Genomic DNA, 26,237 nt, shown 5'->3' with positions numbered 1-26,237 from the left:
GGGGGCTACACTACGGACACTTGTCATTAAACTAAATATTAAAGTACAAGTTAATGTGTACCACTTTACTGCTTGTGTAATACAGAATAAAGCAAGGCAAGAAAGATTTGGATCAGGGCAATAGTGTCAGAGACTCATTTAGTACCACTTTTGTGTTTTTTACATCAAGAAAAGAGGAAAATCCATTCATACCACTTTTAAAATTCGAAAGACAAAATCAAGAAATTCGTTTGCTCTGTTTAAAGCATAAATAGCAAACATAATGCATTAATAGGTGGGGTCTATTTTTTGAAGGGGTAACCATGTTGTAGGATGTTCTTGTTAAAATCTGGCTGCTCCATAAGGTATTACTCAAGTAGTAAACATGGGTCAATTGAGTTATCTGTTCAATTGCACCAGTTCACATTCTCTTTAATACGGCTTTTAGTGCTTTTCACACAGTTCTGCTGACGCATCTCTGACTGCATATTATAAAGACACAGTGTAATAGAACATTACATTTTCTCATAGTAAAAAATTATATTAAATGCTTTGTAATCATTTTTCATTTTCACACTCAAATATGAAGAAGGGGTATGAAAGTAATGGGAGGGGGACACCAGGAAGATATTGGTGATAAAAGGGTTTTCCACGTTAAAAACGTTGTACTTTAAGCCGTAGTTAGAGATGTTTTTTTACGTGGGGGGGCAACAAGGAGAAGCAGGTTCGGTGGGAGTGGAGATGAGGAATTATTATTATTATCATTATTAAATGAAATTTGTAGAGCGCGCTGACACCATGGGTTTCCTGGCGCTATAGGACAGAAGTGATACACAGGCTGGGGGGTTTGCGGGGTTAGCAGGATGGGGGGAAGAGGAAGGTTTTGAGCAGCTTCCTAAAATGGAGGAGGGAGCTGCTCGATTTGATAGTCAGGGGGATAGAGTTCCAAAACTTCGGGGCTAAGAAGGCAAACCTTCGTCCACCAAATTTGTTGGTTCTAGTTTTGGGTACGATTCAGAAAAGGGGGTGGTGATGAACAGAGTGTCTGAATTAAGCAGACCACTCTTACCCAGTCCAAAGATCAGGGCTTGATCCATCACCGTTATTTATCTCACTGCCCCATCCCAGCTCAGAACCTGGCTATATGCATATCAGTCTGTCCCTGGCCCAGTGCATCATGGGAACAGGGCAGACTAAACTACCAAGCCAATTCTTCACCAGAAAGGAGACAAGCTACCGGGGACCGGTTTCTGGCATTTCAGCCGTCTTCGGCCCGGCTTGCTTGAATCCTGATGGAGCAGTGAGAAAGGGACTCATGTCTGAGTATACCCTGCCACACCTATAGTGGCCAAAAACGATTCAGAAAAGGGGGTGGTGATGAACAGAGTGTCTGAATTAAGCAGACCACTCTTACCCAGTCCAAAGATCAGGGCTTGATCCATCACCGTTATTTATCTCACTGCCCCATCCCAGCTCAGAACCTGGCTATATGCAAATCAGTCTGTCCCTGGCCCAGTGCATCATGGGAACAGGGCAGACTAAACTACCAAGCCAATTCTTCACCAGAAAGGAGACAAGCTACCGGGGACCGGTTTCTGGCATTTCAGCCGTCTTCGGCCCGGCTTGCTTGAATCCTGATGGAGCAGTGAGAAAGGGACTCATGTCTGAGTATACCCTGCCACACCTATAGTGGCCAAAAACGATTCAGAAAAGGGGGTGGTGATGAACAGAGTGTCTGAATTAAGCAGACCACTCTTACCCAGTCCAAAGATCAGGGCTTGATCCATCACCGTTATTTATCTCACTGCCCCATCCCAGCTCAGAACCTGGCTATATGCAAATCAGTCTGTCCCTGGCCCAGTGCATCATGGGAACAGGGCAGACTAAACTACCAAGCCAATTCTTCACCAGAAAGGAGACAAGCTACCGGGGGCCGGTTTCTGGCATTTCAGCCGTCTTCGGCCCGGCTTGCTTGAATCCTGATGGAGCAGTGAGAAAGGGACTCATGTCTGAGTATACCCTGCCACACCTATAGTGGCTAAAAACGATTCAGAAAAGGGGGTGGTGATGAACAGAGTGTCTGAATTAAGCAGACCACTCTTACCCAGTCCAAAGATCAGGGCTTGATCCATCACCGTTATTTATCTCACTGCCCCATCCCAGCTCAGAACCTGGCTATATGCAAATCAGTCTGTCCCTGGCCCAGTGCATCATGGGAACAGGGCAGACTAAACTACCAAGCCAATTCTTCACCAGAAAGGAGACAAGCTACCGGGGACCGGTTTCTGGCATTTCAGCCGTCTTCGGCCCGGCTTGCTTGAATCCTGATGGAGCAGTGAGAAAGGGACTCATGTCTGAGTATACCCTGCCACACCTATAGTGGCCAAAAACGATTCAGAAAAGGGGGTGGTGATGAACAGAGTGTCTGAATTAAGCAGACCACTCTTACCCAGTCCAAAGATCAGGGCTTGATCCATCACCGTTATTTATCTCACTGCCCCATCCCAGCTCAGAACCTGGCTATATGCAAATCAGTCTGTCCCTGGCCCAGTGCATCATGGGAACAGGGCAGACTAAACTACCAAGCCAATTCTTCACCAGAAAGGAGACAAGCTACCGGGGACCGGTTTCTGGCATTTCAGCCGTCTTCGGCCCGGCTTGCTTGAATCCTGATGGAGCAGTGAGAAAGGGACTCATGTCTGAGTATACCCTGCCACACCTATAGTGGCCAAAAACGATTCAGAAAAGGGGGTGGTGATGAACAGAGTGTCTGAATTAAGCAGACCACTCTTACCCAGTCCAAAGATCAGGGCTTGATCCATCACCGTTATTTATCTCACTGCCCCATCCCAGCTCAGAACCTGGCTATATGCAAATCAGTCTGTCCCTGGCCCAGTGCATCATGGGAACAGGGCAGACTAATCCATCAGGATTCAAGCAAGCCGGGCCAAAGACGGCTGTAATGCCAGAAACCGGTCCCCGGAAGCTTGTTTCCTTCCCAGTGAAAGAATTGGCTTTGTAGTTTGGTTTGCCCTGTTCCCATCATGCACTGGGACAGGAACAGACTAATTTGCATATAGCCAGGTTCTAAGCTGGGATGGTGCAGTGAGCTAAAAAACGGTGTTGGATCTAGCCCTGATCTCTTGACTGGGTGAGAGTATTCTGCTTAATTCAGAAACTCTGTCCATCACCACCCCTTGTTGTTTAACTAGTTTTGGGTACAACAAGTGACTGAAGATGAGCAGAACGTAGATTGCGATTTTGGCGGTAGGGAGTGATGAGTGAGGTCAGGAAGGCGGGGCTGGTGCAGTGGAGAGCTTTGAACGTGAGGCAGCCCAGCTTAAAGGCCACCCTCCGTTCTATAGGCAGCCAGTGCAACTTGTGCATCAGGGGTTTGGCTGATTGCCATTTTGGAGATTTGAAAATGATGCGGGCTGGACTACCTGAAAACGGTGGAGAAGTGTTTTAGGGAATCCGTGATAGATAGAGTTGGAGAAGTCCAAGCGGGAGAGCACAAGAGAAATGATTACTTGGATCAGAGCAGGTGGGAGAAGCAAGTGGCTAATCTTCCGAATCTTTCTGAGTTGGAAGGAGCAGGATGAAATCACAGAGCTGACATGGGGTCGGAGGGAGAGTTTGGCGTCGATGGTCATGCCGAGGCTCTTTACAGAATTCAAGGGGGTCGGTGGAAGGCCCAGTTCAGTGGGCCAGAACTGGGTTCCCCAAGAAGAGGGGCTGGAGCCCGTGAGAAGGAGCTCGGTTTTCCCGGGGTTCAGCTTCAGTTGGTTGGAGTTCATCCAATCTTGGATGTGAAGCATAACGGAATGGAAGTTGTCTACCGCATTGGGGGAGTTGAGTGGGAAGATGATCTGCAGATCATCAGCATAGTTATAAACTGTGATGTCCCAGTTACGGAGTGAGTGGAGTAAGGGCCGGAGGTAAAGGTTGAACAGTAAAGGTGACAGGGAGGAACTCCACAAGATGTGGGGGTCTTGGGTGCTGTGTAGGGGCCCAGCCGGACGGCTTGAGTTCTACCAGACAAGAAAGACCAAATCCAGCTGAGGGCGGGGTCCTGGATGCCAGCCTGTTTGACACAGTGAAGCAAGAGGTTATGGTCAACCGTGTCGAACGCGGCCGATAGGTCCAGGAGAACGAGGGCCTGGGGGGTCCCTGAGTCGGCATTTCTCCTCAGTGTGTCGAGAACAGCTAGGATGACAACTTCAGTGGAAAAGGAAGGCCTGAAGCCGGCCTGATTAGGCTCCAGATAGCAAGAGGTCTCAATAAAGTTGGAGAGGCAACTAGTGGCATGCACTTCAAGTAGTTTGGAAAGATAGGACAGAAGCAATATGGGGCGGTAGTTGGACAGTTCAGCTGGGTCCGCGCCAGGTTTCTTCAATAGCGGGACTAGGATAGCCTCTTTGAAGGTGCTGGAGACAATACCTGTGCTGAGCGAGCCGTTCAGTAGAGGTAATATACAATTGGGTAGGGAGTGACAGACGCTTCGTAGGACAGGCGGTGGGCAGCCATCATTCGGGGAGCCTGATTTTATCATGGCGGCAAGCTGTGCTAGGGAGGCAGGGTTAATGGGGGGGAATTCAGTGAAGACAGCTGGATTGTTGAGGGAAGTATCAGGAATGGTGGTCTGAGGGACAGTGGGGATCGATGCTTTGATTTTATTAATTTTATCAATGAAAAAGAGATTGAGAGCATCACAGGTTTCTTGGGTGGGTGTTTGGCCTGGAAGGGTTCTGTCATCAGATGTAAGTTCGTTCATAATTTTAAAAATTTCTTTAGATTTGTTGTCCGAGGAAGAGATTTGGTTAGAGAAGTGAGCAGATTTAGCTGAGGCGATTGCGTTTTTGTAGTCTCTGTGAGCTGAAGTGTATTGCAATCTGTCTGAATCGGAGTAGTTGCGTCTCCATGTCCTTTCCAGCTGCTGTACCTTCAGTTTGAATTTTTTGAGGTCGTTCGAGAACCATCTTTGGGAGTTGTGGTGTCTGGTCGGGGGGAATTCGATTAAAGGGGCAAATTGGTCGCTGGCTGACTGCAGCCAGGTGCCTATGTCACTTTCTAGTTTATCAATGTTGGTTCGCGAATCGAGGGCAGGCCGGGTATCTGAGAGGGTCGCAAGAAATCCTTCGGAGTCAAAGGAATTCTATTTGCGAGAGAGGCCGCCAGCCATCAGTGGGGTAGAAGTTCTGCCACTGACCTTGAGGGTAGTATCTATTAAGTGGTGGTCTGACCAGGTGCAGCGTGAGACAGATGGGGGAGAGAGAGTTAGGTTTTGGGTCCATATTTGGTCCAGAATGTGGCCCTTAATGTGAGTCTGCGAGGTGATTTGTTGAGTCAGGTTGAGGCTGGTGAGAGCCTCAAAGGCCTCCAAAGCATGGGGCCCAGCGTTGATGTCATTGAACCAATAATTAAGGTCACAGAAGAGGGCGAATCTGGGGTTTGAGGTGAGAAGGTTGATCAGCTGATCGATCAGGGTGGCCGCGAAGGAGGGCATCGGTTGAGGGGGTCGATAGAGAAGAAGGAATGTTAAGGCCCCACTGTCCGTCTTTAGGCTGAAGGTAAGATTGTCCACTCCCGAGAGGGAGATGGACGGAGTGGAGATGAAGTTGAGGCGTTTGGATATTATGGCCGCTACTCCACCCCCAGAGCGGTTGTCTGGCCGATCGGCACGGAGGATGTAATAGTCTGGGGGGAGGGCCGCCAGGATGTCAGGGAGAGAGTCTGCAGTCAACCATGTTTCGGTGAGCAGGAGAACGTCCGGTTTCTTGGTGGATAGAAGGATGAAGATGTCGGCATGATGTTTTACCAGGGAGCGGGTGTTCAGATAGAGAACCCTGATGGTAGTGTCGTTCTCGGTAGATTGAGTGGGGGGCGAGCTCCGACTGGTGGGGCGCCGATCGGACGAAGTGATACCGGTCATGGAGATGAGTCTGATGGTGGAGGGGGAGGGTATGAGGTTGGGGAGTTGAAGATCCCTCAGGGAGTCCGCCGAGTATGAGATAGAGTAGCCGGCTTGGCTGGCCCCTGGGCCCGGTCTGGCGCGGACGGGCGCGGACGGGCGCAGACGGGCTTCCCTTTGGCGCGCCTTCGGCGCGCTGACGGCGCTCCCGCTGCGCTCGCCCGCTGCGCGTCCAGGGAATGCACATTGATATAGGGTGTAGTGGGCGTGGCCGAGGTCTTGGCGCGAAATGGCGTCAGTGGCGATCTCAATCCGCGGCAGCGCTAAGATCTGCTGCGCGGGGGAATTTTGGCAGGAGTACAGTGGGAAAGTGCCCAGAAGTGAGTAGCAGTTTCAATAAAATAACAACAAATACAGTGATTTTAAAAGCAAATATCGAGCGCTTTCTCCCGGTTGTGCCTCAGGAGTGATCAGTGTCCTATCCCCAGTAAAGTTACAAAACAAATCTAACATGTTTTAGCAGCTTTGGACATAGCTGGTTTGTGCAATAGCCATCTTGGGTCTGGGCTGGGAATATCGAAGCCATAATATGAACGTATGACGTTACAACGCATACATTTACATCGTGGTACATTACATTGCGGTTTTTACAACGCAAGTCGTTACAACGACTTGGGTTGGAGGGCGCTAGACTTAGGAGTAGTATAATTTACTCTTCCAACTCCAGTCTACGTACAGTAGGGAAGGTGTTGGATAGTAAATTATACTATTCCTTGTCCTAGAGTGCCATCCAGCGCAAGTCGTTGTAACGACTTGCATTGTGAAAAACGCAATGTAATAGCATTGCGATGTAATCCCTGCGTTAACTATGTTTCCCCATAATATCAGTGGGTCACAATATCGTGACCAGAATATCAAGGAACACCATATCGAAAGATACATTTGTATAGATGTTCTATACATAATACACATATTTGTTCCTTGGTGACATATATACATTCCAGGTACGTAGATATAGAGTTAAGAATAGTAAATCCATACCTCCTTCTCTGCACTTAGCTCTTAGATATTTTGTCCCCCAATAATCTGGTTAAGATATGGTGATCCATCGATATTTCGGCATTGATATTCATACACGAATCCCATGCTGGGATTAGCTATTTTAGGAGAATGGTTTTAGCAGTCAGGCAACTATATTCAAGGATTGGGCAAGTGATGTAGAAATATAACTGTCAGGGTCTGACCTTAAGAGAGGTATCTCTGAACAATATTGGGGGACAGTTTTGTGCCCCTTTTTGACCAAAGTACTAAGAGGAGAAGAAAGAGTGATTCTGTGATAATTCTAGTGATGTTTGAACATTCGTCCACCTCGACCTTAACATTTGTCATGTTCTCAACTCCAGGAGAAGCTGCTGCTCCTCAGAAGACTGTACACTCAGCTGCCCACGCTGGTTCAGGCCCTGTCCAGTACCGCACTCTGAGCACCAATGGGGACCACGGAGGCCACGTTGCGAATGGAGAATGTGGATGTGGAAGTCAAAGAAGAATGGCAGGACGAGGATTTCCCCAAGTACGTTCTACTCAATTTTGTAGCTTTGCAAGGGCATCAGACTACGAGCATGCAAAGGGCCAAGCAATTTCTCCTTCATTTAAATTTTTTTATTAGGATTAAAGTTAAAAATTACCATCCATCCAAATTTCCCAAACTGTTCAATGGGTTCCAAATCTTTGGAGGATTTCTTTTTTTGTGTTCAGCAAATGAATCGGGAAGGTCGTAAAGAGAGAAAATGTGCAGAATGTGGGCGCAGTACATGTTTTATAAAATCTTTCATTTTGATCTGAAAAAAAAAGGTTTGACGAACATTGCAAGTTGCTTTTTTACAATCTTGACTTGGTCATAACTTCGACTTCCTCAATCGCTTTATTTTTCATTGATTCCATTGAACAGATTTACTATCTAACCCCAGTCCTTGTAAATTTGGACGTTAAGATCAACTTGAGGTTATGCAAGTTGTTGCAGAACTTTTTTTAAAGTAAATGTTTTTTAACTACAGCTTCAAACGAAATGCTTTTTAAATTAAAATCTTTCAAACTATTTTCCGTATATCATCTGGCACACTGTGAGTGGTCCCTTTTTAGGTCGAGCCTAGAGTCAGTGCTCATGCGCTGCTCTGAGAGACTTGTTGGAGTGGAGTATGGAAGAGAAGCCCCGCCCTCACTCTGCCCATGTTTGTCATTAGTTTGTGTAATTGCCCTTCGTCAATGCTGACTTCTGCCTCGTAAATAGGCATGTTAGTCCCTCCTTAGTTTCGCCTTGTCTTCATTTGTAACCTTCCATGGTGACTGGCCCTTTTACTTCAGTTGTTACACGGTACGTGTTCTTAAGTCTGTAAGCACTATTTTCTTTATTGAGTTTCTCTTACTGCAAGCACAACTTGCTGTGCTTACATTCAGCGTGCCAGGCACACTTTCTCTTTTCAAGCAGACGGGACATTATCGGCCTCTTATTTCCAATACCATAGGTCTCGCATTTAAATGTGAGACCTATTGCATTACAAAAAAAAATTAATTAAGAGGGGCGTCCTCGAGCAGTGTGTGGTGTAGGTGTGTGTTGAGAGAGCTTGTGATTTTTGTCCATTTTATTTATGGATCTGTTTCTGAACAGTTCTGTTTCTGTGGTGTTCAGGCAGTAACCGCTGGGATCTGGAAGGGGGCACTGCGCTCCCCTTTAGGGCCTTCTTTCTGCTCACAGTGACTCAGCACAACTCCCGGAGGCCGCAGCGTCATCTGTTGTCCGTCTCCACAGGCCTCCAACATACTTAAAGAGCCTGTTACCGATGGCGGCCCTCCCACTCCACGAAAAGCGAGGACCCATCTCGTTGTGTGCAGACAGCGGGCCGCTGAGCTCTCCGGGGCACGCTACAATGCATCATATTCCGGGGTCCAGTAAGCACCTGTCCTCTGCAACCCCACTCCTTTTCAGCCATTGGATAGGCATGAGCACCAAAAAGAACATTTTCTGTATAAACATGACTTTCCCCGTCCCCATCACAGCTGGGTTTGCGCTCATCCGCACGAGATTTGGCAGTATATGGCACCATATTCGACTTGATTTTATAGCATGAGTTTTTAAAGTGCCATTGTTACCTTCCACATTAAGAAGAACTGCTTTTTCTTCTGCCCACTACAGTATGAGGCAATGGGTCAGCACACTTGAGCCACTGGCTAACTTAGGTATAAATGACCCCATTCTGCCCTCTTATAAGGCGCACATGCATAATTCCCTTAAGCGCCAGTGACTGTTATGGAAAAGTGTACGTTTTTAGACCCAAAACATGTTAGCCATTTTTATTTTAAGATTGACATGGATCCGACAATCAAAGTCAAAATATATTTATTTCAGTTCCAAAAAAAACATTACATTTTTTACATGGAAGCTAGAGTTGAAATGTTAAACATCATTACCAAATACTGATAAAGGAACATCATGTTATTTCAGCCATACTTATAGATTAAAGTGCAATATATTAGTGCAAATTTCGCAAAAAAGTGCAATACAGTAAAATTGTAAACTAGTCTAAGCAAGATCTCCACATCCATAGTCTTGTTTGCTTGGTCAGCAGTAGTAAAGATACAAATATTTTTGCAAATTTTTCTAGAGGGTGCAAAAGTAGTAAAATGATACACTAATGGAGATAAAATCATTGTCTCTCATAATGCCTCGAGTTATTACAGCCATGTTCTCGAATTAAAGTGAAAAGCTGTTAGTGCAAATCTCGCTGAAAGTGCAGTAAAGCTGCAAACATAATACAAATAAAATCTCTACGTCAATGTTTTCTTGTTTCCTTCAGTCAGCCAAAGTAAAGGATAGGGATAATAGTGCAAATTTCACTAAAAGTGTATGCATTAAAAGTGTAAACATGTACAGAGAGTATCGCCACATCCATATGTTCTTTATAGAGTGGACAGTGATACAGCTTCATTAATGTAGCTTGCAATATTTATTGTGCCTGTTGCAAAACGGTCATTTAGCCTTTCAGTGGCATTTGATGAAGGCTACAATCGCTTGAGGAAATTCGCCCTTCAAACAAAAAATTTGTGCATGTCGACATGACCTAATATCATGCAGGTTAAAAATTCTCTGCAACGAACCCTTGCGTTCAGGTAGCAGCATGGGGCAGATCGGAATGTTAATCAAGCTTTCTTCTTGTAAATGGCAAAGCCGACTGCCATTTATAATAATAATATAATAAGGGAATTTTGTAAAGCGCCTGGTTACGTTCAGATGGCGTGTCCCCGCGCTGAGACAGAAAAACTCATGCAAGCATCCCGCAGAGTCAGCTCGGTTTACCGTGTGTAGAGGTGTGTTTTTAGCTTCTTCCTGAAGCCGGATTCAGATGGCTCTAGGCGAAGGTCCAGAAGTAAGGCATTCCAGCTTTTCGCCACCAAGTAGCGAAAAGATCTACCTCCCATGCGAGCCTTTCTTGTCCTGGTCTATTGTTTGACACAATCCCAAAGCGCAAGTAGTGCAGCTTATTTTTAGGTCAAGCCTGAGAAGCACATGCGCTGCTCTGCGAGGCATGCTGTATTCAAGTAGGGACATGAAGCTCTGCCCACTCTCCCTCCATATTTTTCATTGGCTTGTGTCATTGTCCTTTGTAAATGCTAGCTTCTGATTCGTTAATAGGTTTGTTAGTGCCTCCTTGGTACCGCCTCGTCTTCATTTGTAACCTCCCATGAGGACTGGCCCTTTTACTTCTGTTGACACACAGTATGTCTTGTTTAGTCTGTAAGCACTATTTTCTTTACTGAGTTTCTCCTACGGCAGGCACGACATGCTTTCCTGTAATATTCAGCGCATCACACGCGCTTTCCCTTTCCAAACAGCCCAGGACTATGGTGGCCGCTTCTATGAAATTAAATGGGTCTTGCATTTACAAGATTTCAGCTATTGGCATTGTATATGACAATGCCGTTTATGTATGTGTTAATTATCAAAACAGATAAATAAATGTTTTGTAATTTACAATGCCAATAGCTTAAACTCTCTTAAATGCAAAACCTATTGCAGTGCAAATGCTTGTTTACACTAGTCACTTGTTTCTAATTAGTCAGATTCCTAATGTCTGAGCATGTGTGCTTTAAGGCCAGTGTTTGTTGAACAAAGAAAAAAGAGTATTTATAGGTGAGTTAATGGCAGCCGGTGATTTGTGGCCTCAATCTTGGTAGATCTCCTTATTTATAAAGACTCCGTCCCCCAGAACTCTCACACTCGCACCCACACATTCCGTGAAAACACAGCCATCTGTTTACTAGCTACAGGGTCCCTGAAGCCCAAACAAGATTTCTCAAGTTCAGGGCTTTTTATCATGGCTACTTGAGTGGCCAACCAGTGGCTTTAACCAATGGCCAACTGCTTAGCAAATTCCCTTTCTCCAGTTGTTGTGAAAGAAAGAGCACGTGAGCATCTGATAGCATTATGGTGTAAAGATAAATATATACAGTCAAGAAAAAGAATGTGTCTAACAGAATGTTTTGCCTTACTTAAGTCACGTAAATAAGGAGAAAATACAATAAATGTACATCGGATAAGCACAGAATTCACTGAGAAAACTAACTTCAAAACTGTTTAGAGACACTGATATTATGTATAGGTGGTCTGCAATAGACAGAAATGAAAAAAAATAGGACCGAGTATTCAAAAGTAATAACTGACTATATATTGGCTAGACAAACGCAGTTGTTTGCTCCTGTGAAACTTTGTGAAAAGACCCCAATGTTCTGGATGTGAGGAAACGCCAAGTAAGCCAAAACTTTTTTGATCTGCTCGTCTAGTGATTTGGTTGGTCTGTGTGAACTGGATCTGGTCAGAGTACATGTTGTTTCGTTCTCAATCTTCATTTAACATTCAAATACTGATCAGTTTGTAAAAGAGTTAATCTTTCAGTTAGTAAAGTTTAGTTTCCAGCATTCAAAGTCAGCGCCGCCTCCCATGGTACTTCACCTGAAGAGCTTTAACGGCATCAGAACAACGCAATGTCAGGAGATTTTCTTGGTGGGATTTGAACTGTTTTGATTGTTGAAGTGAAAGGACAATTGCCTCTCTGAAAACTGACTGGTGTTTTACTGCTAGATGAAAATAGACAACCCTCTCGACCACCTGCAGAAATGTATTGGGATGCTGACTGGGACAAAGGTGCCTGGATGAGGCCAGCATTGACAGCATTAGGGCCCAGCATCTTGGCTACCATGAGGATCCATCTATCAGCGGTTACCTCGTTCCTGGGATAGTAGTCTTATGGGCACCTTTTCCTACAACAGTGTAGTGAGACTTCTAAAATGTTGCCAAGGAGGGCAGAAGGTGCCCTTAGTAAATAAATAAGAATTTATTTGCCACTGTTGAGGCCGGGGGATCAGGTTTGTTCAGTCCTTGAGGCATCTTCTCCTTGAATGCGGGTTAGAATCCGAGGAGGAGGCATCTGCTGGAGCTTTGGAGTTAAAGATGTTAATGAAAAGCTTTCATCGACTTAGAGGGAGTTTTGGTATTGCTTGGATGTGCACCAAGGGATTTGGCTGTTACTGCGTCCATTGTTAGTTGGAGGATTGAGAAAGTTCTTCTTGTGAAACGGAAGTTTAATTACTTTTTGACGTGCCCGTGGATTGTTGTTGATCTAATATTCTTGTCACGTAAAATAGCTAGAATCCATGTTCCTGGTGGCAGCACTGATGAGGTATCAGGACATCATCTGTTCGTGTTCTGCTGCCTTCCTGTCCTGCAACGCATTAACCTTTACTTCTCCTGGACTTATTTGGAGAGCAAGGAGGTACAACCTTCAAACTCGGCCCGTATCAGACCATAACGGAGTTGGCATTGGTCTCTTTAAAGGCAAGACCATGAGATTTGAACATTTTCGAGACATTTGACCTTCTTGTCCATGTGAGGATTATGCTTCATCCTTGAGGAAGTGACCATCACAGACTGATCTTCATCGTCAAAGACGACAATTACATGATTTTGGGGACCAGTACTTGATGTTCACAGATGTTGCCAAAACTAGCTAGGAGAAAAGCTTCATGCAGATCTCCTAAGAGCCTTGGTTTTAGTTGATGTGAGGGAGTGGGGTTTTGGCCACCAAAGAGCCATACATGCCTTTTCTCATGTGTAATCGCCAGAGATTTAGTCATATATGCTAACAGTTGGGAATACCTGGGATGGACATTTAGAGGCATAAATGGGGGAAGGGAAAGGTTTGATTCCCCCATAAACGTGCAGTGGAGTGAGTGAAGCTTTAGGTGGGAGAAAACTAAAAATAACATCTTTTTTTGCTTAAAATCTGAAGCCTCCCTGCTAATTTGGGAGCATTGATATCTATGCTTTAATGGTTAGTGCCGCCAAAGCCTCGGCAAGGATTTGCAAGCATCACCTATCACTGATAGTCCTCGAGAGTGGTTGGGAGCGGGTCAGACACCAGTTACTGGGTCGGGCTTGCCGGCACCATCAAAGGCAAGAATCTGCAGCTTGAGTTTGGTCCTGGGAGGTACACAGAAGTTGCTGGGAACTGCACTAGTAATGCCAGGAGCTGATCAAGTTTAAGGGGAGCTCTACTCTGCTAGGAGTTGAGTAGAAGAGAGTCATCCCTGGCTTTCGTCTTCACAATAGCATCAAAAAGAACGTTTATGCTGAGGATGGAGGACAACGCTGAAGCAAAGCTCGCTCTTAGATAAGAGTGGGGTAAAAAGGAGGGACTCAGTGTGCCCAATCCAGCTCCTTCTGGTTGGATGGACCAGGCACATCTGACCTGTCTGTCAGGCAGGTCAGCTCTAGTGAAAGGCGGCCAGCTATCGAAGAATGCTGAGGATATGGTCCACCAGTACCAGTACTGACAGAGATGCCTGAGAGTCTTGAGTCTGTGGTTGACACAGGAGACTGGTGCCAGGTTCTGCTGTTAAAAGATCGAGCGGACCTTCAGTATGTCTGCGATGGAGACTACCCCGTCTGTGATATACCCCTCCGACGGCCCGATGGAGAAATGGCCTTTAGAGGTTTTGGCCATTTGACTACCTGGCTGATTTAGAGTGGACGGTCAAATGGGCAGTTTTTACTTTCATATATCGACATCAAAAATGTGGCAGGAAAACTTTTTAATGACCACCAAACCATGGGATAAAACTTTTATTGTGTGTGTCTCATTCGTTTTTGTTTATTTTCAAAACAAAAATCCCACTGTGGGATTTTGTTTTTAGAGAAAAAAAAACGTATTGAACGTGGACCAGACGACAATGACATGTTGATGGAGCAGTACGGCACACTTTCTATACATTGACCGGAAACCCCATGACGACGGTTCCAGCCAATTGAGAGCGGTAACTCCATCAGGGTAACGGAGTGTTTTACTCTGCCGTGTTGATGTAGTAGTAGTCAGGGCCGGTCCTAGGATTTGTGGGGCCCCGGGCAGAATAGGAACATGCGAGGCCCCTATAATTTGCATAAGATTTAACCTGACAGGAAGTGACATCATAGGAGGTAATATCAATTGGACATAAATGATATGGCATTGTTTGAAGCCGCTTTGCAAGAAGCAACTTACCTAGTTTTGATATAAGTAAAATGGGTCAGGAAATAGGCCCAGCACAAAAATAAAAGGGGGCCCCCATTAGTGAATTAGTTAGCTAGAAAAGTGTCAACATTAGGGCAGTTTTTAACTTGTAAAGACATGCTGTTTACGTTTTTTGTAAGGTATGGGAGATTGCATAGATTTGATTTTGCTGCAGGCAATGTTTGTTTTAATATCATGAAAATCAACATTAAAAATATGTTCATCTGACCATAAAGCAGCAAACAAACAGCCCAAAAAACAGGTCAAATACTAACCTGGCAGATTCGACTATTACACACTGCCTGATTGCCCTAATGTCCAACCCGGCCACCGGGTTATACAATTATTGTGCTGATACAGGATAATTGTTTTTGTAGGTAAAGTATAGGACATGAATATAGGGTCCGATAGGGGCCTGTTTCAATGTCGATTTTAATTTACCACCAGAGAAAGACTCGAATGACCTAGCGCACTGAAAGCCATAGTCCAGCCAATTTTACATTCTGATTGTGCTCCTCTTCCTGCACCTCTTGTCTGGCTGCTATCTCACACCTATCTGCTCCCCCCGCCCCCTCTCGCTTGATTCCATATTTCGCACCCCTTTCATTCACTCTGTGCTCCCTTTCCCTAGTCCTGGATGAGCTGAGCTGTTTTCAGTGGGAGGCGCCGTCATTCTATCTTTTCTTCTGCGCCCTGCGGGTGATCCTGCTTCTTATTCAACCAGGGGCAGGGCGCACTTCACAGGTGAGGGCTCTTGAATGACCTTTCTAATCGCTGCTATCCTCATGCAGATGCAGCGATTAGGCCAAGAGAGACGGACCGGCAGGCAGACATTGATTAAACCCCTTGGGCCTCCTGGGCCTCCAAACTCTAAAGTATTTGAAAGCGCGAGGCCCCCTGGCTGCGAGGCCCTGGGCAGCCGCCCACGCTGCCCATGCCTAGCGCCGGCCCTGGTAGTAGTAGTTACTGTACTCAGAACAATAAATCAGGCCATGGTGTAGCATAGCACCACATACCTGAATTCCCTAAAAGTTATACTCCTTTGGAGTTTTGCTGAAGAGTTCACAAGTCAAAGACTTGTGCGCCTGCGGTCTCTGTATTCAGTCACACATGATAAGACCCATTTCCTCTGGCCTTACATGTCCTAACGGTAACGCCCTTTAAGTTTACTGATCAGGTGAAGCTTCGGCGAAACCCAAATGACTAGAAAGTGGGGGAAGTAATATACTTTTGTCAGGACAACAGAAGAAACCAATGTTATTTTTTTGTATAGCGCCCGCCCCTTCTGTCAGCGGATATGGCTTCTGCGCGCCTTTGAAAAGGGGAGCCGGACTGGCGCAGACAGAAGAAGCAGGGCAGGACGCAGAGGTTAGGATCAGGTGCATGGTGGGGTGGGGTGCACTTTGATGCAGATGGGGTGGGGTGCACTTTGATGCAGATGGGGTGCGGGGGGGGGGGGGGGGGGGTGCACGCAGATGCAGCTGCGGTGGAATCCACCCTTCCACTCCCGGGCTCCACAGACCTCCTGTGTGCCTCCGGCCTTAGAAAGGTCGCTGTGCGCCGGATTCTCGGCCTTGCCAAGGGAGCCCGTGCTGCTTCTATCACGCCTCTGTTCGCTTTCTACACATCACGGAAGCCGGGCCTGCCAGATGCACCGTGAAAGGGGCCCTCGCTGCCCGAGAACAGGGGGCATTAATGGACGCTGGCGTGTCCTGTGCTTGTAAATATGCGCCACCTGCCCGCCCCGCTCGCCCCGATGAACAGCCTGCCACGTGCACGCGGGCCTCTGCAGCCTGACGTCATGATCACAAATGTTACTGCGCATCCAAGTACCACTGTACAGATTAAAAACCCATTACATAACTTTAAAATCATTTGTAATTGCATTTATATAGCGCTTACTACCCCTGAAGAGGCGTCGACGCGCTTTTTCGGCGAGTAGAGTACCTGTAATGTACACAACACTCTCCAAAGTACAGACTTTTACCTCCTGGGGGTGGGTGGGAACGGGGTGAACGTTTAGTGGTCCTAGTATTAGTTGGCGGATAGCAGTTCTTTTGCTACCATTGGCTCTGTATTGTGGATGCCATATTCATCGTGTGTAGCAGTGCATACAAATGTCCCGAAGGGGGCTGGCTCGCAGAAGCTTTTGTGGTGGTGTGTGGCGCTCTACACTTGAGTGATAGGTTGCTCATGTGAATGCTTCCTATTAACCCCGTTCCAAATCAATAGGGTTGAATAAGGAACACTTTTAAAAGTATGCATGTGAAAGCCTTGGTTTTATCATACTTGGTAATTACTGGGTCCAAACCTCGGATTTAAATGTCAGCGGGTCAAACTAGAGTTTAACTCTGGAAAAAGGACCGGTTATCACTATACCATGCGGATTTAGTTGTGAATCCATCATCGTTCTTCAGCTCACTTTGCCACCCCAGTTCAGACCCGGCTATATGCAAATCAATCTTCAGCCTGTGCCTCATGGGAACAGTCCAGACCGAACTGCTAAGCCAGGTCTTCTCTGAACCAGAAACAAACATCCTGGGACCGGTTTCTGGGTAACACCCTTCACCAGCCAGGCTAGCTTGAATCCAGTGGTAAAGTGAGCAAGGGACCCACGTCTGGGCATACCCTGTCAACTTAAGGCGAACAAAGCAAACACAAGGAGATGATGGACAGAGTGCCGAAACCTTTCAGACACTCACCCCCAGTCACAAATCTGGGTTGAATCCATCATCATTCTTTAGCTCACTTCGCTACCTCACTTCAGACCCAGCCATATGCAAATCAGTCTTGACCCTGTGCCTCATGGGAACAGTCCAGCCCGAACTGCCAAGCCAGGTCTTCCCTGAACCGGAAACAAGCATCCTGGGACCGGTTTCTGGGTAACACCCTTCACCAGCCAGGCTAGCTTGAATCCAGTGGCAAAGTGAGCAAGGGACCAACATCTGGGCATACCCTGCCAATTTAGGGCGAACAAAGCAAACACAAGGGGACGATGGACGGAGCGCCGCAACTTTTCAGACACCCACACCCATTTCTTAACAAGATCATTATGAGTTTTTGATATAGTTCTGCACAAGACCACCAAGTATTGTTCATGGAAATATCTAGAAGACCACCCATGAATTCTGGTCTACCTATCGGATCAGATCCAGTATGGGTGCTGACATTTTTGTTTCCAGAAGAGGATCGACGGGTGACAGGATGATTCCACAGATGATCCTCTAATGAGGAGTACGAGACATTTATAGATGTTCCGATACAGTTCCTCCTGAAAGCCTGAAATTGTGTAGGTCTTCTTAAGACAAGCTGGCGGCGCTGGAAGTTCTTCTTCAGACATATGGTTCCATACCTCTCCAGGATTATCCAGTGAGCATACATTATTTTTGTGATTACGTCAAACAGAGTCTGTCAAATAAGAGCCTGTATTGTTTCCTGCCCTTTGGCATCTTATTACATTTTTGCCAGTAGGATTGAGGTTTATTACAGGAACTGGTCGGCCCATTGATGGTCCGGTTTGTTTTCTATCTAGTAGTAGCTTGGGTCGTAATGTACCAAATTACCCTTAAACAGTCCTTGATCAGTGGTAAGGAACAGTTTCCTGTTATCCTAGTTCTGTATCACTGGTATTCCCTTTGAATCCACAAACAGTCGAATATCTCTGACCCCAGAACACCATTTTTTCAAAAGTTTTTTAAGTGCACAAAATATGCGTCTAGGTGGCAACATTTTCGACATTTTATTTTTTTCTGCTTTAATTTTAGTTAGCTTAATTCACTATATAGCGTAGTTGGATGAATCACCACTGAGGTTAAAAGTTTTAAAAAACCATAGGTAAAGGTAAAAGGTAGTTTCTAATAGAGTACATATAATGCTAACTTGACTACATCTTTAAGGCACTATAAGGCTGTCAGCCTTCCCATCATGCAGTGCAGGGTCAGTGAAACAGTTCATTTTGGAGGAAATATAGAGAAAGGCTCATCATTTACAGACTTTTCATAAAGGGGAAAAGACTGAGAGGTGGGCAGATTGGGTATAGATACAGAAAGAGTCCCCATAGCTGAGAACTATCTGCATTACTTTTCCTTCCCTGCCACAGGATTCCTTCTGACATCCATAAATAGTAGAATAGAATAGCCAGCCACAATACGCACAACCCTGGAGGAGGTTTGCAAAGGCTCAGAGCCAAAAATAAATTTCCTAGGCAAATAAATTGCATAAGAAGCCCGACTTACCCAGGTATCAGTACTAAAAATAGAGTCAATGTAGTAATGTTTGGCGAAAGTATGTTCTGTCCTCCAGGTTGCTGTTTTGCAAATTCCTGGAAGTACCATATTTCGCCTAAAGACAGCTTTCCTCTATCTATAATGTGCTTTAGGCGTGCCCGGAAGGCATAGGTTAGGTTTAGGAACACAATATCATGCAGGACACTCTGCATCTGGCTGTGGTTTGCTTAGAGGAAGCCGCCCCAGAATGGACCACTCCATCATTTACAAACAAATGTTTTGTTTTTTCTAATTATTTTGCTTTTGTCCAAGTAGTATTTTAAAGCCCTCTTCACATTTAGGGTATGGAGAGAGATTTCTGGCGGAGAAGCATGATTTGGAAAGAAAGTTGGAAGTCAGATTGTCTCGTTGATATGGAAATCTAATATGATATGGAAATCTAATATCTCGGGTTGGATGGAGGTGAGGAGCCATAGAGAATAAGGTCATGGGTGTTAAAATAGGGAAGGATAGACTTTGAGGTTCAAGTGGATGTTATAAGGTGTGCCGGTGAGCGGCATATGGAATATATCTGGGGTCGCAAGGCTGCAGCCTGGCCTTCACTGGCCCATGCTGCCGATGCCTTCACTAACGCCCTAGTTCTAGGCAATGAAGAAAGATTATAATAGCAAAGCAGCTTCCCGCCTTGGGGTTTTAAAGGAGCTGCTCTCTTTCCACAATGGTGAAATAGCAGTTTCCGTGAAAGAAGAAAGTCAGTCCCGCCCACACACCTTTGACATGCATGCACATGTAGCTGGTATTCAATGTTTTGAAATGCATCAGGTCACAGAGTGACAGAGAATGGGAGATTGCGGACACACGCGATGCCTGTGGGTGGAGGAGGCTGGAGTCTGTTCATTTCAGTGAGATGGCACTTCTCCAGTTTGCCGCAGTAGCTAGGATGGTAAATACTTATAAATCATCCTGAAAATGTGCACCACCCATGGGCTGGATACAGTGGCGTAGTGTGGGGGTCACAGGCGTGGTTGCCCCGGGTTGAAAAGTTCTCAGGGCCATTTTTAGGGGCGCACATTTTTTTAATAGGGGTGCAACATTTTAAAAGATAAGTGAAACAAGACTTGCTTTGCCCCGGACACTAGCAACCAACAGAACGCCGTTGGATGGGTACTGACTTAATTCCCTACAGCCCATTTCCACCGGTGGAAGCGTTTCCATCCACCATCACTGCACCAACACTTCAAAAGAAATAACAGGAACGTTTCACCCTTTTTAACTCTCCTTAACCTTGGATGGCAGTGTCTTTTCATCTCTATTGTAAATTGTTTTTCCCTGCCGCAGAACAGAATACACTTCTCAAATTCGGGGAAGAAAAGGAAATAAATGACTAGGTACAAAGAGGTGGTATGGAGGGAGCGCTTCTGCTGGCTTCCTTCCGCTGGATATAAATAGTTCTTTGTGGTTCTTTGACTAGAGATTGACAGCCAGAGGGGACGTGGTGCTAAGTGGAGCAGGGAGAGAGCCCTTCAGCCCGCCCCTCCTCCCCATCTGAGCCTTGGCTGTTATTTCTTGCACGGGGGTTGTCTGTGGGTGTTTCTGCGGCTCGGTCTTCTCTCCCTGAGCTCACATATCTCCAGCAATGTGAGTGTGCATCAATGTGAGTGTGCATCAATGTGAGTGTGCATCAATGGGAGTGTGCATCCATGTGAGTGTGCATCAATGTGAGTGTGCCGGCAATGTGAGTGTGCATCAATGGGAGTGTGCATCAATGTGAGTGTGCCAGTAATGTGAGTGTGCATCAATGTGAGTGTGCATCAATGTGAGTGTGCCAGCAATGTGAGTGTGCCGGCAATGTGAGTGTGCATCAATGGGAGTGTGCATCAATGTGAGTGTGCATCAATGTGAGTGTGCCGGCAATGTGAGTGTGCATCAATGTGAGTGTGCATCAATATGAGTGTGCCAGTAATGTGAGTGTGCATCAATGTGAGCGTGCATCTGTGAGCTGCCTCTTCTGTCATATAGATATATGAGCCTTGTCTCTACATGCCTGTTTGCCTTTGCCCCATTTGCCACCATCTGCTAAAGGATTAAGGCTTCAGTCTCATGACACAGCACTTGTAGAATTCACAGTAAGGCGTATGATGCGGTAGCACATTCAATGTAAAAAAAAAAAAAACATTGAATAGACCATACAATTAAGCACTTGAATCCAGTCTGTGTTCTTACCACATTTCCTAAATTACTAGATCTAACAAATACTGGGGTGTCCTTCTTCCCTGAGATTTATTGGTCCCAATGGTTGCACCGTGTTCTTTCCTTAAGAGCTGTGGTGGAGGACTTGTCCTTCCTGTTTGGAAAGAAGGTCCAGGTGATTACTGAAGGCGATTTGTGGGTGGGCTGCAAGACAGGTGTAAAAAGTCTGGGTGCTACTACTGGCTCTTTCACCCTGGGGAAACAAGGGCGATAGAAGACAGTTCTGTCACATCCAGTTTTCTTGTTCAACAGCACTGAAAACAGTTTTGTAGCTGACAGTGGTGTGATTCTTTTATGGAAAATGTCACCCTGCCCATGCTCTCTGCACATTTCATGTCCTTAATAATTTATATTGTGGGTGAGGGTTCAGTATCTGAGTGTCTGAAATTTCTCTGAAAGTATAGGAGACTGTGTCCCCCCCCTGACCTTGATCCGAAGAGGAGGAGTCTGCCATCCCTGGGGTATGGCTCTTAGTTCTAGCTTGCAATCAATCAATCAGATTCTTGTAGAGCACGACTACTCACCTGTTAGGGTCTCAAAGTTCTGAGGAGGTGTGGGGCTCTGTGGTTCAGTCGAAGAGCCAGGTCTCGAGGTCCTTCCTGCATTGAGGCAGTAATGGTGATTGCCTAAATGAAGAGGCGGGGAGTTCCAGGTCTTTGTAGCGAGGTCGAGAAGAATCTTCCTCCAGCCAAGGTTTTGCGGATCCGTGGGATGGTGTCCAGGGCCAGTTGGGCAGAGCGGAGAAGTCTGGTGGGTGCGTGGAAGGAGAGGTGGAGGTTGAGGTATGCAGATCCAGGATTGTGGAGGCGCTTGGTAGGCGTGCGTGAGGAGCTTGAAGGTAATTTTTTGTTGATCTGGAGCCAGTGGAGGTCTCTCAGGTGACCTGTTGTGTGGCTGCGGTGGGGCATATTCAGGATAAGTCTGATGGAGGCATTCCGGACGTTCGGCAGTGTTTTTAGGAGTTTTTGGGTGGAGCCAGCATAGCGTGTGTTGCCGTAGTCGAGTCTGCTGCTGACGAGTGCATGGGTGACCATTTTCCTGAACTTGGTGGGGATAAACTGAAACTCAGATGTGCAAGGCTTTCTTCTTTGCTGCCCACAAACTTCAGGATGGCCACTTTTCCAGATGAGTCCTTCCTCCGGAGAGGGAGTATTTTGTCATGACACATAGTGACACTAGTTGCCTGAATGAAATACCTTCACTGATATTATATGTTTGCTGTACCCACTGATGCACTTTTTATTTTTAAGTCTAATCATCTTCACACGGTGTCATTCAATGACTTTATAACTTCCTGACCAGATGCATCTGTGGTCAACAGAATGGTATTTTGGAGATTTCAGATTCATAAGAGGGACTTGAACAGATAGACCATGAATCTTCTCTGTGTGCTCGCTCCTCGAATGGAAAGTCAGTGACCTGGAAAGTCAGTGAATGGTTGAAGTTGGTAATGAGTTGTCTTGATTAAACTTAAGACCTAGAATGTTGAGCAATGAAAGACATGCTGCGTTTGGATTTCCCCTCTGCAAGTCAATCGGGCAGATATAGGAAACCTTGAAGACTCAGTCTCCTTAAGTGAGTTGCCATTAGTAGAAGGGAATTTGTGAAATTTCTGAGTGTGGATTTGAATTCAAAGGGTAGGACTTTGAATTGATACTCTAGGCCAGCCACTGAGAAATGTGTGATATCATAGATGAAGATGAATATGGGAATACACACCCTGCAGGTACAATGAGGTCATGAATTCTACCTCTTGGGGAATGTGTAGAATCTCATGCAGGGTTACCTTCTGAAATGACAGCCTCAGAAACTACTTTCACTGGTTGAGATCAAGACTGCGTCACCTGTTGCTTTCTTATTCACTCAAAAAACAGGACCTTTTATTTGATTGGCATTTGAACATCAACTGTTATCTCTTTCAGCAGTTTGTTAAGACTTTCCTCTGGTGCCTTGTGAGGTGTGAAAGTTTCTCTGACGTTGAATGAACTTTTGGGGGCTTTTCAATAAAAGTTGGGACAAGGCTGGCTTGGATCAACTCCCAACCCAACGGCCTGTACGTATGTTTCACCATTTTTGCAGGTAATTCAAAATGTTCCCACCTACTAGGCTCTTGCAGTTGGTGTCGCCCTTTGTGAAAAGTGATGCCTTCATGGTTGCTCCTTAGCATTTGTTATGTTATGGGGGATTTTAAAAGTAGCTGGGTATGCCCAGATGTGGGTCCCTTACTCACTTTGCCACTGGATTCAAGCTAGCCTGGCTGATGATGGCTGATAGCCAGAAACCGGTCCCAGGATCCTTGTTTCTGGTCCAAGGAAGACATGGCTTGGCAGTTCGGGCTGGACTGTTCCCATGAGGCACAGGGTCAGACTGATTTGCATATGGCCATGTATGAACTGTGGTGGCGGAGTGAGCTAAAGAATGATAATGGATTAAACCCAGATCAGTTGACTGGGGGTGAGTGCTTGCAGTGTTCAACACTCCGCCCATCATCCCTTTTGGTTTTGGATTTATAAAGTGCACAACTACTGAAAAGAGTGTCCCAACGCCAACGGAACAGTAAGGGTACAAGAGAGCTACCTACATGACAAAGAACCAGGTTTTAAGCATAATATATGCTATAGTGCCACTCCTGCACCTGAGTGGTGCTCTGGAGACACGTGTATGTTGAATACCCCTGCGATGTATAGGACTGAGATTAGTGAAGCTACTGAGCCTACTATTACTGATACCTTTCTTGAGTTGTGCGTTGACTGTTTCCTCTTAGCTCTTGAAAAGTCGATGGATGATACCACTGCAGTCAACCTAAGACCTAGGCGATCTTCAGGTCTGCTTTATGTTCTGAAGCGCTAAATATGTTTACTAAAGAGTTTCCGATCAGCGGTGGGCGCATCCAAAACTCTGTTTTGAACTATGGGTGTAAAGAGGCCCTACTTAGCTATCCCAAGACTGCTTCACCTGCATAGTGTGTAAACCTGTATTTGAGACTCATGGCAGAATCTACTCCCGCAGCATAAGCGATTGCGCCTCCTACAGGATACCTCTGGCTTTAGCAAGGTTGTCCTGTAACATAAGGTAGTGAAAAGGTGAAACCTCATGCCCCAATTGTCTATGATATCAACGCAATGTGGCTAGTGGCTGGAAGCCTAAACGGGTGTCTGAAGGGCCAGTGCAGGAGGATGCCGGATTCCTGTCTTAAGATGTGCTTGGACAAGAAGGGTGTCATTGGGTCTATGTTTTTATTCGCGAGCCAGTTACTACTGCCGGGGCAGTGGCTGTTATGTGCATCAGGGAATTTCCTTCTTCCAAGATGTGTTCTAGAAGAGGGATTGCTTCAAAATGAACGCCAGGCTTTTCCTTGAAATCTTGTAAGAAGAGCTTCCACTTTGTGAAATGTTTTGAGGCTCTTTCTAATATACATGGGCAGTTGGCGATGTCATTTGGCGAAGCCTTCTGCCCTTGGGCTGGAGCCACATATGCATGCCACTCATCACCTCCTGTTTTTCTAACTTCTCTTTCTTCATCGCCTCCATTTTCCCTCTTGCCAAGCTGCCAGTAAAGTCCTTTTTTGTTTTCTAAAGTGTGACTGGGCCTTGATCTTTACCGTGAGTGATGAGTGTTACAGACTATATTTTATTTCCTAACCTAAACTATCTCCCAGAGCAAATACTCACTATTTAACATCCTCCCAAGGAAAGGCAACTAGAGGAAGGGACTCTCACCATCTGCAGAATAACAGTACTCAGGACCGGGTGACAGTGAACACCCCGCTAGGACACAGCCCTGTGAGCTGCTCTACGGGAGAGAGAGAGAGAGAGACTTGCATTGTGCTGTTTTCCTGTCTCTCCTGCCTCATTGCTGGTCCAGCCCTCCTCCAGCTGCCCCCGTGTCCTGATTGGTCCAGGGCCGTGTGTGCGTCTGCTCTCTAGCGTCTCTCCTGTCCTGCCAGTGGCTCGGCTTCAGGTGTGCGTTTGTTTGCTGCCTCTGCCGGCCTGTGAATGGCTCAGCCCGTGATTGTTCAGCTTGACTCTTGATCTGTGATGCTGTTAAAGAAAATGCCCAAGGGGAGGATGCAGGACGCATGCGCAGTGCGTCCACAGCATCCATCCGTGATGGGAAAGGCTAAACCATTCCTTTGCTAGGCGCAGGGGCCGCAGACACCAGATCTTGGCATCGCATAGTCCTCACAGCACAACACGGGGACGTGAGTGACATATAAAGAGCTTTTTCAGTCCGGAAGTCTCAAGAGACGGAGAGAGTTACTTACTCCTCTCCTGCAAACAACGCCTCGAGCCGTGGGGACAAGGAACTATATGCTACGGCAATTTACAGACGAAGGTATGTGGCTTCTGGGCGCTTGAAATTCACAAACACACGAGTGTACAGATTCGGTGGAGACCGATTACTCGCTGAGTTCCGACATCCTGGTAGAGTTTCCCTTGTGAAGGAGCAGTGGGTTGAGAGTTAGGGGCACACTGATACGGCAGCTGCTTTTACACGAATGCGAATTCCAATTGTGCCAAACAGCATTCTCCGTAAAATGTTGTCACTATAGGCGTGAGTTTCAAATGATCACCCTACCTATAGCTCCGTTGGTAGAGTGCCTGCTGCAGAGATCTGCCAGCTGGGCGACTTTAAAGCCCATTGGTCACGAGATTGTAGTATGGCAGAGTGAACTTGGCATTCCCTTTCAGATGTTTGTCACACGAGCACAAGTTCAGCTTAGATGGGTGGGTCATTAAAATAAGGATGAAACCCCCCTAAAGATTGTAATATTGGCTCAGCCAGAAAGAACCCGTGTTATTTACTGCTGTTTCTCTGGATTTTTAAAAGTGCAGAGCAGGGACATAAACCGGGCAGGGGAGGTGCAAGGCTGCATGCTGGGGAGGGGACTGAATTTGGGGAGACAGGTGCGTACAGAGAGGAAGAGAGGGCAGCAAGCAGACACCCCGCCAACGAGCCCTCTTGCCCACATGCTGCCAGGTTTTAATGACTCCTAATTGCACTTTCCCTCATTTTACGCTTTACCCATAGCTTTGTCCATTAATTGCAGAGCGGGCAATTAATAGCTGGTAATCCACTCCGCAAAGGGCGGTGACTCCAGTTTGTTTGCTTCCGTGAGGCCATTCCGTTAACAGCAGGAGCACTCCCCTGTACTGTGATGCTGGTCCTCAGACCGCAGTCGAATGCATACTTGCCCCTCGGGCCTGGTCTGCATCAAGGTCCATGTATGGTTTCACTGGCACATGGAGAAGGTGTCTACTGGTATTGTCTGGA

At 46.2% G+C, this 26,237-nt stretch overlaps 1 protein-coding gene across 3 annotated transcripts in view; it reads left to right on the top strand.

Moving 5' to 3' along the window:
- The window catches only part of ATCAY (ATCAY kinesin light chain interacting caytaxin), a 142,701-nt gene that overhangs the window by 3,309 nt on the left and 113,155 nt on the right, over positions 1 to 26,237 (top strand). For 2 of the 3 annotated variants that reach the window (XM_086947099.1, XM_086947098.1), the window contains exon 2: positions 7,294 to 7,460. In XM_086947099.1, coding sequence (XP_086803225.1) covers positions 7,378 to 7,460 — 83 coding nt within the window. In that variant the 5' untranslated portion in view covers positions 7,294 to 7,377. Of the gene's footprint in view, positions 1 to 7,293; positions 7,461 to 25,129; positions 25,299 to 26,237 lie in introns of those variants that run through there. The other variant, XM_086947100.1, reaches the window with a different exon arrangement.

The sequence above is a fragment of the Lissotriton vulgaris genome, chromosome 12, assembly GCF_964263255.1.
Source record: "Lissotriton vulgaris chromosome 12, aLisVul1.2, whole genome shotgun sequence".
NCBI classification, from domain to species: Eukaryota; Metazoa; Chordata; class Amphibia; order Caudata; family Salamandridae; genus Lissotriton; species Lissotriton vulgaris.
The sequence above is the reverse complement of the archived record's forward strand: the minus strand, read 5'-3'. Positions and strand labels throughout refer to the sequence as shown.